Below are 14,855 nucleotides of genomic sequence, written 5' to 3' on the forward strand. Positions count from 1 at the left end.
GAATTTTCGGATTTTTAATTAATTAAGGATTTTATGAGTTTTTTATTGTGATTTGCTATATTTTAATATTTTTTATCTATATTTATTTAGTACCTTTTTTAATTTTAGATTTGATTAGGATTTAGGTTGTTTATTTCATGACTTTATCTTAATTTATCTTATTATTTATTTCTAGAGTGTTAATTTATTTATTTTTATTTTAAAACCAAATCATCCAAAAAAATAATTACATGCGATATTTTTTTATATCTTCAAGTTTTGGCCCTGACCTGAAACCCTAAACATCTCATGGCATCTCCATGTCGAACGATGATACTTTCATTGGCTCACCAGGCCGAGTTAACTCAATTCTACCCACAAGCAGGGTAAGTAGCCATGGTCGCAACCCCCATGTTTGTTTACTCAAAAAGTTTTGTTCTTTTTACCAAAAAAATTGTGCGTTTTTTCGTTTGTTGTGTTTTGTGTAGGTGGGTGGAGCATGATCCATGGAGATCTTAGAGAGCGTGAAGGTGTGTATTACTAAGGCTTGGACAAGGTTAATGATTTCAATTTTTTTCCTTTCAGTATCTATTGAGAAGTTTATCCAAATTTCATACTGTCTCATATTCATGTTGAGCACCTCCCTAACACATAAGGTGACAAAAATAGCTCCACTGAGTATAATTCCTTTTGCAGAGAAAATTTCGCAATATGAACAAGAGTAACAAGGGAGTGAGTAACCGTGAGGCAACCAACCAAATAACATGGATGATTTAACATCAAGCAAGGTAGGTGTCCATTAAGACCTCTCTAGGATGTTTGTTCAATACTTTTTATTTGAGTATTCAGGCAAGGTGGGTGTCCATTAAAACCTCTCTAGGATGTTTGTTCAATACATTTTTATTTGAGTATGCAAGTGTCAAAATTTATAGTCTAACATGTTGATTTCTTTTGTTTGTTGGTCTAAACTATTTATATTTTTAAAAGAAATAAAAAGGCTCGAATGTATGATGGTGTGGTCAACTGCTGATTGAATTTCACTGTTACTGTACTCCTCGGAAACTATCAAATATGTGAGGTATGTGGAAAGGTAGTGTGATTCATTTCACCTTGCAATTTAGAATTTTTTCATAGCTTTGGTGGGATTCTTCTACAACTGAATACCTAAAGGTTAGTGTTAATTTGGAATTGGCAAAACCTATTGCTAGGTTGTATTTTTTTTTTCTTTCTGGAAGGGTGAATTTTCTTTAGAATTTTATGGTCCCTTTATTTGCTTAAGCTAAATCATGAGAACATTTATTTGTTTGCATATGAACTTTTTGTTGTATATTTTATTAATATTTCAAAAGATTTAAAGTCAATTTAAATTAAAAATATTTATCTATTTATGATTGGCATCCCGTTTATGTTTACAATTAAAATATTGATTACATGGTCAACATGTTACCATTCAATATTTCCCTCTCTGTTCTTGCATCAATTTTCTTTGTGCCAAACGTTACCTTCCCACTCATAATGTACATGGTAAAAGGTTTTCTATTCCTAACCGTTTAATGTATTGGCATATTATAATGCTCTTAATATTTCTTTTACCCTTTTTTTCATTGATTATTAGAAATAAAGCCTATTGTAAGTTACCTATACTATTTGAATTTTGGTCATAAAAATGATTGAGTTACGTTGAAGTTTTCCTGCATATATTGGATGTACGTGTTTTGCAGAAAAGGGAGAGAAAAAGCAAGAGAGTAAAACAGATAAGTTCTGAAGTTGATATTCCAGTGATTCTTCTTAGTTCTCAGTCCTAACCAATTGGGTAGTAGAGTTTGTTGTATCATAGGGAGTTATCACATCTTGAGCGAATAGACTCTTGAGGACAGTGTCATGTGACACGCCCCAAACTATTGTGATTACATTTGTAATATTTGGTTTGATACCAATATAATTTTATTGTGTTCTCACTGCAATATTTCCAACACTTCATATATAATTAAGTGATTGAAAAATTTATACGTTTTATCATTTATGTGAAATGATTATGTTACAATATTTAATATTTAATGTGATTTTGTTTTAATATGTTACAATATTTAATGTGATTTTCAGATTTTGTTTTAATATATATCTACCTCTTTAATATTAAATTGTTCTTTAAACCTAAATTAAAAGATTCTATCTCACTTAATCATTCATTGTTGTAATCACGTAGACTTATATCTAAAAAAAGATCTTGCATTTTAAAAAAAAAAGAGATCTTGCCCAATTTAATTCTAAGTTAAATTAGTTAAAAAAAAAGACAAACCTGTTTTGAATGAGATCAAATTTTGAGAAAATCAGTTTTTTTATTCAAAAGGGAAGGTAAAAAAAATGAGTTCCCTAGCATATCAATGTACAAACTTTGTTTTTGTTTTGAAGAGGAAGCAGCTGGTGCAAGGAATGGACTTTTACCTCAAAGCCGTTACAGGCATCTTGGCATTGACAATCATGATGCAAATGCGGTAAATTCCTCTCTTATGAGGCAACTCTTTAATTCAGTTTTACTATTTAAACTCGCCAAAAAAAATATGTAATGTTGAGATTATAATCCATTAAAATTTTAAAGATTTGCCTTAATTATCTAAGATTTAAACAAACACGTATAATTACATTCATGATTAATTGATGTATCAAATACAATATACATATTCCCCGTGCAACACGCGGGTAAATAAACACTAGTTAATATCCATTATAATTGATGGGTCAATAATCATTAATCAATTAAAGATTCATAAAAATTATATAAAAAATGATTTTTAGCTGTTGAAAAAAAAGAGATTACTTAGCATAAAGTTGATTTATGTTTGGTTAAATAGATAACCCCTTTCTTTATTTTAAATTCCTCAAAATACAGTAAGCCGAGTCATATGATATGGTATTGTGCTACACATGCAAGGCGTTTGATAGGCAGGCATCTCAAATATTCTCGGGAATGTGAGGTTGGGAAAGTAACATTCTCATGATTGGTAGAAGTTTAAATTTTTTTATTCCCAGGTAAGTAAATTACACATAAGTTTTCAAATCTCATTCTCATCTCAGAGAAGGGGAATCATACATTCTCATGGGAATGAAAGCTATTTTCCACTAACTCTCTCTTCCACTTCTTATTTTCTATTTTTATATTTTTTCTATTAAATGATTTTGAAAAATATTTCCAGGAATAACGTAAACTAAATCAAACACATTTTTCATTTGATCCGGGAATGACTTTAGTGGTAATGAGATTCCTGGAAAACAACATTCCTGTGAAAATTTTTGTAAAACTTGTAACAAACTAGTGTTTTTTACCCGCGCGTTGCACGGAAAATATGTCTATTGTATGTGATACATTAATTAATAATTTGATTATTAAAAATATATTAAACAACGAATGAAATAGAAAAGTCAGAATTGATGAGTAAAGTAGACATAAAGACTTCTCTTCTAAGCCCGATTGAGACCAAGAGGAACTCGTTTCACATTCTTCGTAAATATGAAGACGATAACACAAATCATAGATATAAGGAATTATCAACATATTAATCTTAAAAAAAATTAATGTGATAGTAGCACAAATCAGGATTGTGTAAGATATATCATAAAGTATAACATTATTGTGTTTATTCCAACTAAGTAGGGATGACAATGGGTAGGTACTAGAGTATCATCTCCATACCCGCATTTTTAAAAATTACATGTACCCTTCTCCATACTCATGTGGGTAGCAACTCGAAGCTCTCTACCTTTAGACAATTCAATGTCATTACAGGAAGCTATCCATCTTTACCAAAATCTAAATCTATGGATGACAATGGGTCTCAAAATCATAGGGTACCCGCAAAAAATACACACTATGGGTAGGGTAAAAAACCGCTAAATGGGTATGAGGTTGAGTATAGATAATTACCCGCAAAAAATAGAGGGTATGGGTGCGGGTATGGGAACTATAGTACCCAACCGGCCCATATTCGCACACACATGTTATTATTATTATTATTATTATTATTATTATTATTATTATTATTTGGGAATATATTAACAAATTAACTTAAGCTATAGCTTTCAAACTCACTCTTTTTTAAAAAAAAGTTTGGGATATATTAATTAATACTCTAAAAATAAATAATAAATAAATTAAGATAAAATCAATAAATAAACCACCTAAATCCTAATCAAATCTAAAATTTAAAAATGTATTTTTTTACTTTAAAAATAAATCAAAAATAAATTAAGATAAAATCAAGAAATAAACAACATAAATCCTAATCAAATATAAAATTTTAAAATGTATTTTTTTTATGAGAATTAATCTGAGAATGACACGTGTTATTTTTTTTTTTCCAATTAGTGAATATTCTGCACCCTATAAGATTTTCTTTTCCTCAATCCTTTTGCTATTGATTAAGAAGAGAAAAGTAGGAATCCTTGAATCATATGACATCTTACAATTAGTTGAAGAACAAAATCAATTCATGAAGAAGATTGAAACAGAAACCCAAAATGAAGTCTTGAAGAACAAAATACCCTCCTTCACCAATTTGAAAGGACTGTGGTGAAAGAATTGTATTTAGTGTATTTGTGAATCTTGGGGTGGAACCCTTGTGAAACAAAAAACCAAAGGAACATTTCAGTCAAGAGAAACAAAAAATGGTGTATTACCCCATATGTGCGCACCCCAGCAAATTATCTATATATGTGAGAAAAAATAAAATAATTCTCCCACCCAAAATAATTGTGGTTACTTCACTAATAAACTTATACTAACAATCAATTTAAATTGAACTTAAGGAAATATATAGAGCAAAGTAAGATAAGTTACCCAATTGGCATACTAAAACATGAGTATATGTAAAACTAATGAGTTTGAGGAAAAAATGAACCAACCTTAAGAATGGGCTAAACATACTCATGAAGATTAAATGTGAGCTCTTCATATGCTTTCATCAATTTGACTGATCTGTGCATCATTAAAAAAAAAATTAGTAAGTTGTGCATCTACAGTGCAAATAGTATGCTTATACACACAGCTCAAACATGATGAATAAAAACGTGCAAAATTTGAGAAATGAATATAAATTCAGGCTATCCTAAGTTTCGTAAATTTCTATAAATTATACAAAAATATGGTTTAGAATGGCTTCACACGCATGAATTTCTACAAACTATACTAAAATCTGGTTTTAAAAAATACAAAAGCGGAAGAAGAACAATATAAAAAACATTACATCAGAATCAAAACATTACGTCTTCAACAATGATTCGTTAAAGGGTCTATGCAAAAATTTGTAAACTTTTGGATCAAAACACACAAAATATGTGAAATTTAAGAATCCATGATTAAATTACGAACAAAGGATAAACTGAAATGACACAAACCATCAATCACAACATGATAAACTCTTCTTCACGTAACATCATCTTACGACATACCTCTGTCCTTATCGCGACATGTGGCAGAGGTAGAAATAGCAGCTATCAAATCTCTGCATGTCCATGGTAGCTTTGTGGACCATCAGCACCAAATTAACTCTCTTTTCTTAGAATTAGCATTAAATAAATAATAAGTTAAATTAAGATAAAATCAAGAAATAAACAACCTAAATCCTAATCAAATCTAAACTTTAAAAATGTGCTAAATAAAGATAGATAAAAACTACCAAAATCTAGCAAATCACAATAACAAACTCATAAAATCCTGAATTAAATAAAAATACCATAAAAATTCATTTATACTCTAAATGTAACTCAAAAATAAAATAAAATATTTCATGAAATTAAAATTAAATAAATAATAAATAAGGATAGATAAAAATTATCAAAATCTAGCAAATCACAATAATAACTCATAAAATCCTGCATTAATTAAAAATCCGAAAATTCAATAAAATTTAATTATTATACTCAATAAATAAATGTAAAATAAAATAAAATATTTCCAGGAACTAAAATTAAATAAATAATAAGATAAAATTAAGAAATAAACAACCTAAATTCTAATCAAATCTAAAATTTAAAAAGGTACTAAATAAAGACAGATAAAAACTACCAAGTCTAGCAAATCACAATAAAAACTCATAAAATCCTGAATTAATTAAAAAACTGAAAAGTTAAGAAAATTTAATTAATATACTCTAAATGTAAATCTAAAATAAAATAAAGTATTTTCTGGATTTAAAATAAATAATAAGATAAATTAAAATAAAATTAAGAAATAAACAACCTAAATCCCAATCAAATCTAATATTAAAAATGGTATTACATAAAGATAGATAAAAACTAACAAAATCTAGCAAATCACAATAAAAACTCATAAAATCCCGAATTAATAAAAAATTCGAAAAGTCAATAAAAATTAATCAATATATTCTAAAAATAATTTAAAATAAATTAAAAGACCAAATCTTATCTTCTAAAATAATATCAATCAATTATTTTAGAATATATAAAATTAAAACATATATCAATCGAAAATTATATCTTCTAAAATAATATCAATTAATTAGGTTAGAATATATAAAATTAAAACATATATCAATTGAAAATTATATCCTCTAACAAATTGACACGTGGAATAATTTTTATGAGAATTAATTTGGTGCTGACATGTCACTAAGAATTAATCTGGTGCTGACACGTCACTGTGAAAGTTCTTCTTTTCTAATATATATTGATTGATTGATTGATATTGATATTGATTGATATTGATATTGATTGATGCCCCATGCAATTTAGTTCTTTAATTTCTTTTTCTCTAGTTTACAACCAATCCAGTTTCAAAAATACAACTAGTATATATATGAATTGTTAAATTCAAATTTCATTGACAATAAAAATTGAGACAGGTACTTCCACTGTTACAATCATGCTAGTTTACATTTACAAAATTGAAAGATTAGAAAAAGAAAGAGAATTAACAGTGAAATCCTAGCACCGATCCATTAGAAACTGCAATTTCCACCCTGCATCTAGCTTTAGCCTCCACATGATGATTGAACATGTGCAACACCCTAACCCGGCCCGCTATCTCAATCCTCATCTCCATCTCTATCGTGGGCCCAACACTATTATCAAGCCCATTGGGCCCGTCCTGGCCCAAGGTGAGAGACTGGACCTTGAATGTGGCGGCCAAGTACTCCGTTCTCCCGGCGGCGATCTTCCCGGCAGGGACGAACATGAACCCGACCTGCCTGCCGTAGGAGAGAAGCTGAAGGGAGCTATCGTAGTGCGAGAACGTGCCTCTATTCGGGTTCCGAACCGACGCGTACTGTGAGAATGTGAAATTGACGGTGCCGTTAGCGGAGGAGTACGACGGGACCTGGACGGCGGTGACGGCGATCTTGGGGTCATGTGGCTTGAAAACTGTTAAGTAAACGATGACGATGACGATGGCGAGGAGGAACAAGAAGATGGTGGCCACCACACATGAGGCTAGGTTGGTGCGGCCTGACGGTGACGGAGACTTGCTCATAGCTTGACGGAGAGAGGATCTGAGTAAGTATCGTTACTCTTACTCTAACTAACTAACTATATCTAACAGCAACAACAACGTGTTTATCTTGAAAGAGAGCATGTGAATGTCACATGGAGTATTACAGAGTGAAAACTGAAAAGGATGGGAAGACCATGTGAGAGCTTCTAGTACTTGTTTGTTTTATTGCCTTAAATCCAATTTTATCTACCTGTAATTTTTCATCTTGTGCCTGTTTGTTTGCTGCAACTCATAAGATATTTTTATATATAATGAAGGGTTTACATTTTGTCCCTTAAACAAGTGGTCGGATGTTTAAAGAAAGTAGCTGCTGGTGCACTCAATAACAAGAGAGTAGCTCTTTTCTCGAAGCCAGGGTCCTTTTTAGTGCTTGCTTGAAGCTGCACGTGGTAGTTAGGGTCCCTATCGTTCCTGCCCCTCACCAGATGATCAGTCTCGCTTCCTTTAGCTCTTTTCTTATGAATGAAAAAAAATTAATTGGTTAGCTTCATATCGTTTAATGCGCTGACGATGAGGCAAAAATCACTGATATTAAATAGGTCACATTCAGTTTAAATCATTATTGGGCTGATTGATATATGAATTTAAGTCAAATTGAAGTAGTGTTGGGAAATTTAGACTTGAAGGAGGAATCGTTGCATATTGTGGATTAGCATGTCACAGCAAGGTCTGTCTACAAATATGGTTTTGATAAAGGAAGGCAGAGTGAACATGGATGAGATGAGTGTAACAAAACACTAGATTGTAGGGAGCCAAGTCCCAAGTCTGTTTAGATGGAACTCACCAAGTCCCACATCAGTTATTTTGTAAATAGCAGTAAACTGTTTGTGCTATATAAGATAGATGAGTATCATAGTGGACAGCACGGAGCTGTGAGTTATGCACATAGCGAACTATTCTTTCGCCTTTTACTAAAGAATACCGTGTGCATGTCTCATTAAGCAGCATACGCCTATTTTTGGAAGGATTCTCCTTAGGGAGAACCCTGCAATATTAGTTCAAATTTTTATTTTAATAAACAAGTCTCTGTGTGGCTTGTCTCTTCAGCCCAAGAGGCTGTTAGAAGTCACATGGTGGTTATGTTCATAACTATTAACATTTCAAAATCTGAATCAGAGAAAATATGTTGATGGATTTGTGTTATAAAAGAATTCACAGTAAATAAATAGGAACTAAAGAGTAGTTGGATTAAAGCTTCAATGGCAACTCACAAAGTCCCACATAGTTTATTTTGTATGTAGCAAGTAAACTGTTTGTGAAGTGAAGAGTTTTGCAGAAACAATCAAAGTAGAAGTCCTTCTTAGATATTTTTTCTTAGCTTCTTCCGCAGCCATGAGTTGCATCCAAATGCCTAAGGAGCACAGAAAAAATTACTCAGATTCAGTGAACTTTTATGAAATTTAATGAGTCAAGGCACATCATCTAGTTCAAAGTGGCTGAAATTTTCTCTATTGATCTAAACATGCAATAAGAATAGCTTAGAAAAACTAAGCATTCGGGGATTCGAACTTACCAAAGCAGATAGTCATAAGCAATAAAAATAAAAATATTTTTTCAAACGCAATATACCCTCTTCTCTCTTTATCCAAAGCAGATAGTCATAGTGCTGCAAAATTACCCAAGGAAGTTCAGCTCTCAGTAACATGGTTAGAAAAAAAACTCTTAAAACATTGTGATTACAGAAGGATCCAACTGAAATAGATTGGCAGCAACAACTTGGAAAGTATGAAATATTGTTTTTTCAGTGATATCGAACCACTAAACCAGGCATAGAAGTTTTGGTCTATCTCTATGGAAGGAAGCCAAAGTTCAATGTTCATTCACTATTATCTTCCTCTTTAATCTGAGATGTTGAGATAAAGCATATATATATATGTGAAAGAGAGAGCATGGAAAAGAGGACACTGACAAGACTAAATTGTGGGGATCCAAAGCTGTTCAATGTATGTGTCTATTCAACTAGAAACAATCCCACATCGGTTATTTTGTAAGTAGCAGTAAACTGTTTGTGCTATAAGATGGAACTTCAAGTGCACTGCGCTAAGTAAACTATTGTTTGGAAGGTGAGTAGAGAAAAAATTAGTGATTCAATGATCTTGTGCAAGATAATAAAATATATGGGCTTAAAACAAAAAAAATTAAATATACGAGGGATGAAAAATCACATCTCATTTATTTTGCAGATTAAAATGGTATTTAGCCCTTTATTATTTTGAAAAATCACATCATTTCTTTTATGTATTTGATGAGCAAAGTCACATCTTGTGGCTGGAATTTTCTCTGTTGAACTAAACATACAATTAACATAGCTTAGAGAAACTAATCACCAGACAAGTATAACAAGTGATTCTTGATGAAAAAAAAAGGAACAAAGTAATTGATAGATGTCAACAACAAAAACGATTAATAATGCGAAAGAAGCATTTAGATTTTATCATTTACTTCACTGTTAACCATGTTTTATGGTAACCTCAAGAAATAAATCCCAACACCACAAAACAACTTTTGAGTTAGTATGGGCATCAAAATTAATACTAAGGAGGAAAAACAAACTAATGATCAAAATTTCTGTTCTAGAATGTTTCATTCCAGAAAAAACCATGACAAGAGTTTTTAACTTAAATATAAACTTGGACAATCTGGCTTCTGAGAGCATAAACTAGTACATGTAATGGGGCTTGCCCAGAAAAGAGGCTTTGCTTAGATGATTGATTTGACCCCTCATATTGTACATGTTTGGTTGCACGTTTGGAATCGACCGTAAAATTATGTTAACACACAGAAGCTACAATATGAAGGTTTTGTGCTAACAATACACATCCAAATATCATGGAAGAGGCTTTGTTTATTACTGAAACCCTTCAACCTCAAAAACACGAGCTGTACCATCAATGGAAGCTGAGACGAGGTAATCCCGATTCGCAGAAAAAGAAAGAGATTGAATGGCATCAGAGTGCCCCCTGAATGTTCTTACACATTCACCAGAACGGCTATCCCACAATCTCACATTTCCATCAACACACCCAGTAGCTACATACAATGCACCAAGCCATGCCAAACATGTCACTCCATCCTGGCCACATGCAAAATTCATTTCATCAGTCATACAAATGAAAGTATAATTGCAACCAGAGTTTATTTTGTTTCTAAATATATAAACATGATACTTGCACAAAGAAAGATTCTAACAAACCTCATGCTCACAAGTGTTCCGGGATAAGGAGTGCTCTACATCCCAGATCATCAGTTTTTTATCCATGCCTCCAATTGCAGCCCAGGAATCACTATCACACAATTGTAGGTTCCAAGTCATCAGATCATATTAAACAAGCCATGTAATTATTGCATTGTTGAAGTGATGTAGATACCTTGGTGCGAACCCAATACACTCAATGGAATCTGAATGAGAAGCCACGGTATTAACAACCTGTCAATCATGATACTCATGTTTCTTAGAACCTAACATCAAGCTAAATTTATATGCTCGATAAAATTTGCGGCATGCAGAGGCAAATGTAACAAATAGCACAATGGATAAGTGATTAAAGCGTTGCGGTCTGGGCTCAAACACCAGTACTACATAAGCTACATTCTGCAACAAAATCATTTTTCTAGAATATGCATTTTCATGTGATAAATTCAAAACCAATTTGGTCGACAACTTCGAGCTCATGTATTGCTAGCTCACAGAACCGCCAACCCATAATTCTGGTTAATCAAATTTCAAGGATCAACAAAGAAACTAATATCTCCACATATTTGAGCTGAGCATAATATGCCGTTCTTGATCCATAATGGAGGATCAGCAGCCTCTAGTTTTTGAATTGAAAATCACTTATTGTAGGAAAAAAAAATCAAAAAGGCTTAGTCTTGCTTCAAAAAATTTGTTTTTGACTCAAATTGTTGGAACTGACATTGTATAAATTGTTGGAACTGATATCAGATATTGTCATCCTTTAAATAAATGCTAAGATATTTGACATCAATCACCGAATTAGAAGATTTTATGATCAACTTTTGCTTTAAGCAACTATCTCTGACATATTAGTAGACTTTAAAAGTTGTAAAACTAAAATTGAAATCAAATGAGCCACAAACATAATTCCAGACAGAACATCATTCCCCAAGACAAAAACACAAAACAAGACAAATTCATCTAAGAAAATAGTGTAGTAAATAGCAAAAGCAATGGAAACACATACTCTTCCTGTAGTAATATTTACAATATGAGCAGATCCATCCTTGGAACCAGTTAGAGCAAGGGTTGAAGTTGAACTTATTGCTAAGCATGTTAATCCCTCAGTATGATATGGATGACCTAGAGAGAGAAAATTTGCAGGTTACTGAATATTAAAAAAAAAACTGTAAATGACAGAAAATAATTTGACATCAGTTCTTTATGAAGCTATCACGACAGGATATTTCTCTAGTTTTACTTCGTGAATGTTGCCTGATTGTTATTGAAAAAAGAGATCAAGGATAAATGCGAATATACTTTTAGTTGATTTTAAGCATTGCACAAACTGCAGTCGGTATTTTTTTTCCTTTGGAAAATTCCAGAAATTCTATTGAAAAGTTCTTAAAAATAAATTATGGAGAAATTAATATACTTAGATAATATGAATTAGATCAATATATAATTGACAAAACTCATTATTGAACTATAGAAAGCTAAATAAACTTTTGCAGCGCCGAAGCTCCTAGAAAAAACATTGTAAATGAATAAGTAATGCACCGTCCACACTCTTGCATAAGAGGCAGACAGAGGTGCTCTATGCACAGATAATGGAAGGAAAAGATTGCATGTCTTCTGATAGATGTAAGGAGAGGTGTTTCCAGTGTATAAAGCTTCCTACACTTCATATTGTAGTTTCTAAAAATATATGAATAAAATTAATAATAATTACACTAGCTCGTAAACAGCAAAGACACTGTAAAGTGAAACTAACATACCCTGCACAACATGAATGTTTTCTCCACTTCTTGGATTCCATATTCTCAAGGTTGCATCATCAGAACCAGTACATATAATTTTCCCTAAGGTACCAAGCAAAAGGAAATTTCAAGAATGTAAACATACATAACGTAAATGATAGAAGTTAATAAAAGATGCACCAAGATGAAAAGAAATTACTACCATCAGGAGTAAAATCACCACAGGTCACACTACTACCATGACCAGCAAACATATTAAGAAAGGCAGCATGATCGGTATTCCACATCCAAACTGTGGAATCCTCAGAACCAGCTAAGAGTATGTGTCCTCTTGGATGCCACCTGAGCCACTACGGGTTTCATGGCAACTAGTTCAGTAACTACTAGAGCAGTAAAAGCAAGAAGATTTAACAATCTCATTCTCACCTCAATGCCCCCTCCAGGACCTTCCAGTGGACCCTTCAGATTTCCAAATTCATCCCAGACTTGAACAATTCCATCTAAGCTTCCTGATGCAAGAAACTTCCCATCGTAGCTAAAAGCTAAACTAGCTATAGAATCTGTGTGACCTGCACAGAATTAAAAACAGACTCACTTGGACTTTCAATATTGCAATGATCTTAACTAGATCAATCGTCATGCTGCACTTGTTCTAAATAGAAAAATATCCATCCACCAGTAGTTTTTTTTTATCACGAAAATACCTTGAAGCTCAGAAGCCCAATCTCCTTGACCAATCCTCCAGAAAAATCCCTTGTCATCACCACCCCCTGTTGCCACCAATGTCGCATCTGTTGGGCAACAGGCAACAGAGTATAGTTCCCCTATATGAGAATACAAGAAAGTATGAAAATATCACAAACTCCTCGTTAATACCTTGCATATATATGATACAGACTTCGATATATGGAAAAGGAACAGGAAAAAACTATCAATCGGTTAATCGCTCTTAACCGAATATGTGGCTACTTAAAACCCTAGAGGGTGTTGATTTTAACACCCCCACAACAATTTCCACCCCCTTTAAAGTAGTAACTTCATTAAATGCCCCATGTTTTATTGTTTACCGGGTTTTTGAAAACCGGTAATGTATTTTTAACCCGCTAGTATGTTTTTTAAGATACCAGGTTTTCAAACCCCTCAATGGACGACATAGCTGCAGACACCAACCCGAAATCTTCATCAGCCTCTCTTCCACCTCTTCAATCATCATGATTTTCATCTTCGTTGACCCTTGATGACAACCACATACCCACAAATGGATAAAATCTTTCTATTTTTCTGGCCCTATTGACCATGTCATGAGCACAATCCAAGATTTTCCGAATGCAAAAAAGAAAATATTCAATGGTTTGATTTCTTGCATCATACTATATCCTTCAAGAAAGTGAAAAACTATGATAAGAAGTGTTGGCAATCAAAACATGCATATTCATGATCTCAACCTCTATATTGAAGTACTAATCATCAGGGAAAAGTGAATTGAGTAAGTTTGAAAGTGTTTGGGTATACTTTACAATGGTATTCGTCTATAAGCAGAAACATAAACCAAAATGTACAAGTCTTACCGGTATGACCAGTAAATATGTGCACAGAATCATCAATCTCATCTGAAATTGTTAAAATAATATTACTATCAATCAAAATAATCTCAATAGTAAGCAGTTTGGACATAGAGAAAGCATATACAAGCCTGGAAACATTGAAAATTCTGTTTAACAGCAAGCTCATACCAACATGTTCGGGTTCATAATCATCATCGGCATCAGGAAGATCTTCATTGTCGAATGAAACTTCATGCATGATGTCAGACTCATCAAGGAAAACTTCATTGTCATCATCATCTTCATCATCATGAACATGTGGAACACTTGGGTCACTCATTGTAGTACTATTTTCTTAATTATCAATCAATGTATTTTTTCAAAACCTGTGGGATAATGCAGGCGAAATTGCTGTTTTTTCTTTCTCTTCAATCAATAAACAAAACAATGATCACTGAGCACTATTTTTCAACCCTAACCCGGCCCGCTATCTCAATCCTCATCTCCATCTCTATCGTGGGCTGGGCCCAACACTATTATCAAGCCCATTGGAATGTACTACTTGTTTGTTTTATTGTCTTCAATCCAATTTTATCTACCTGTAATTTTTCATTTTGTGTCTGTTTGTTTGCTGTAACTTGGAAGATACTAATCTATTTTTTTATATAATCAAGGGTTTTGAAGTAGTGATTTAGCATTTTGTCTCTTAAGCAAGTGGTTGGAGGTTCGATTCACAATTATTGTGAACTGGAAAAACTAATTGGTCAGCTTCCTGCTGCTTAGTGCGCTGAAAGTGAGGCGAGAGATTGTCTCACGACTATTAATTGTGATAATAGTTTGGTTAACGCCGAATATTCAATATGTCACATTCAGTTTAAATCATTATTGGGGTG

At 32.6% G+C, this 14,855-nt stretch overlaps 2 protein-coding genes and 1 non-coding gene across 3 annotated transcripts; 1 reads left to right on the forward strand and 2 right to left on the reverse strand.

Annotated features, from left to right (window-relative positions):
• Positions 1–6,765: 6,765 nt before the first annotated feature.
• Positions 6,766–7,890, reverse strand: LOC130735897 (uncharacterized). The gene has a single exon (XM_057587770.1). It carries the CDS (start codon positions 7,460–7,462, stop codon positions 6,905–6,907), a length of 558 nt encoding a protein of 185 aa, XP_057443753.1. The 5' UTR covers positions 7,463–7,890; the 3' UTR covers positions 6,766–6,904.
• A 461-nt stretch (positions 7,891–8,351) lies between these two features.
• On the forward strand, positions 8,352–8,467 carry LOC130741487 (U5 spliceosomal RNA). Its single transcript, XR_009020383.1, has one exon. It is a non-coding gene; the product is annotated as a U5 spliceosomal RNA (small nuclear RNA).
• A 1,558-nt stretch (positions 8,468–10,025) lies between these two features.
• On the reverse strand, positions 10,026–14,389 carry LOC130741261 (uncharacterized). The gene is made up of 10 exons (XM_057594108.1): positions 14,152–14,389; positions 13,987–14,028; positions 13,123–13,242; positions 12,845–12,987; positions 12,621–12,768; positions 12,437–12,520; positions 11,686–11,801; positions 10,852–10,910; positions 10,677–10,767; positions 10,026–10,556 (listed from the first exon to the last, which is right to left on the reverse strand). The coding sequence occupies exons 1-10, from the start codon at positions 14,300–14,302 to the stop codon at positions 10,332–10,334; spliced, it is 1,179 nt and encodes a 392-aa protein (XP_057450091.1). The 5' UTR covers positions 14,303–14,389; the 3' UTR covers positions 10,026–10,331.
• Positions 14,390–14,855: the final 466 nt, after the last annotated feature.

The sequence above is a fragment of the Lotus japonicus genome, chromosome 2 (assembly GCF_012489685.1).
Source record: "Lotus japonicus ecotype B-129 chromosome 2, LjGifu_v1.2".
NCBI classification, from domain to species: domain Eukaryota; kingdom Viridiplantae; phylum Streptophyta; class Magnoliopsida; order Fabales; family Fabaceae; genus Lotus; species Lotus japonicus.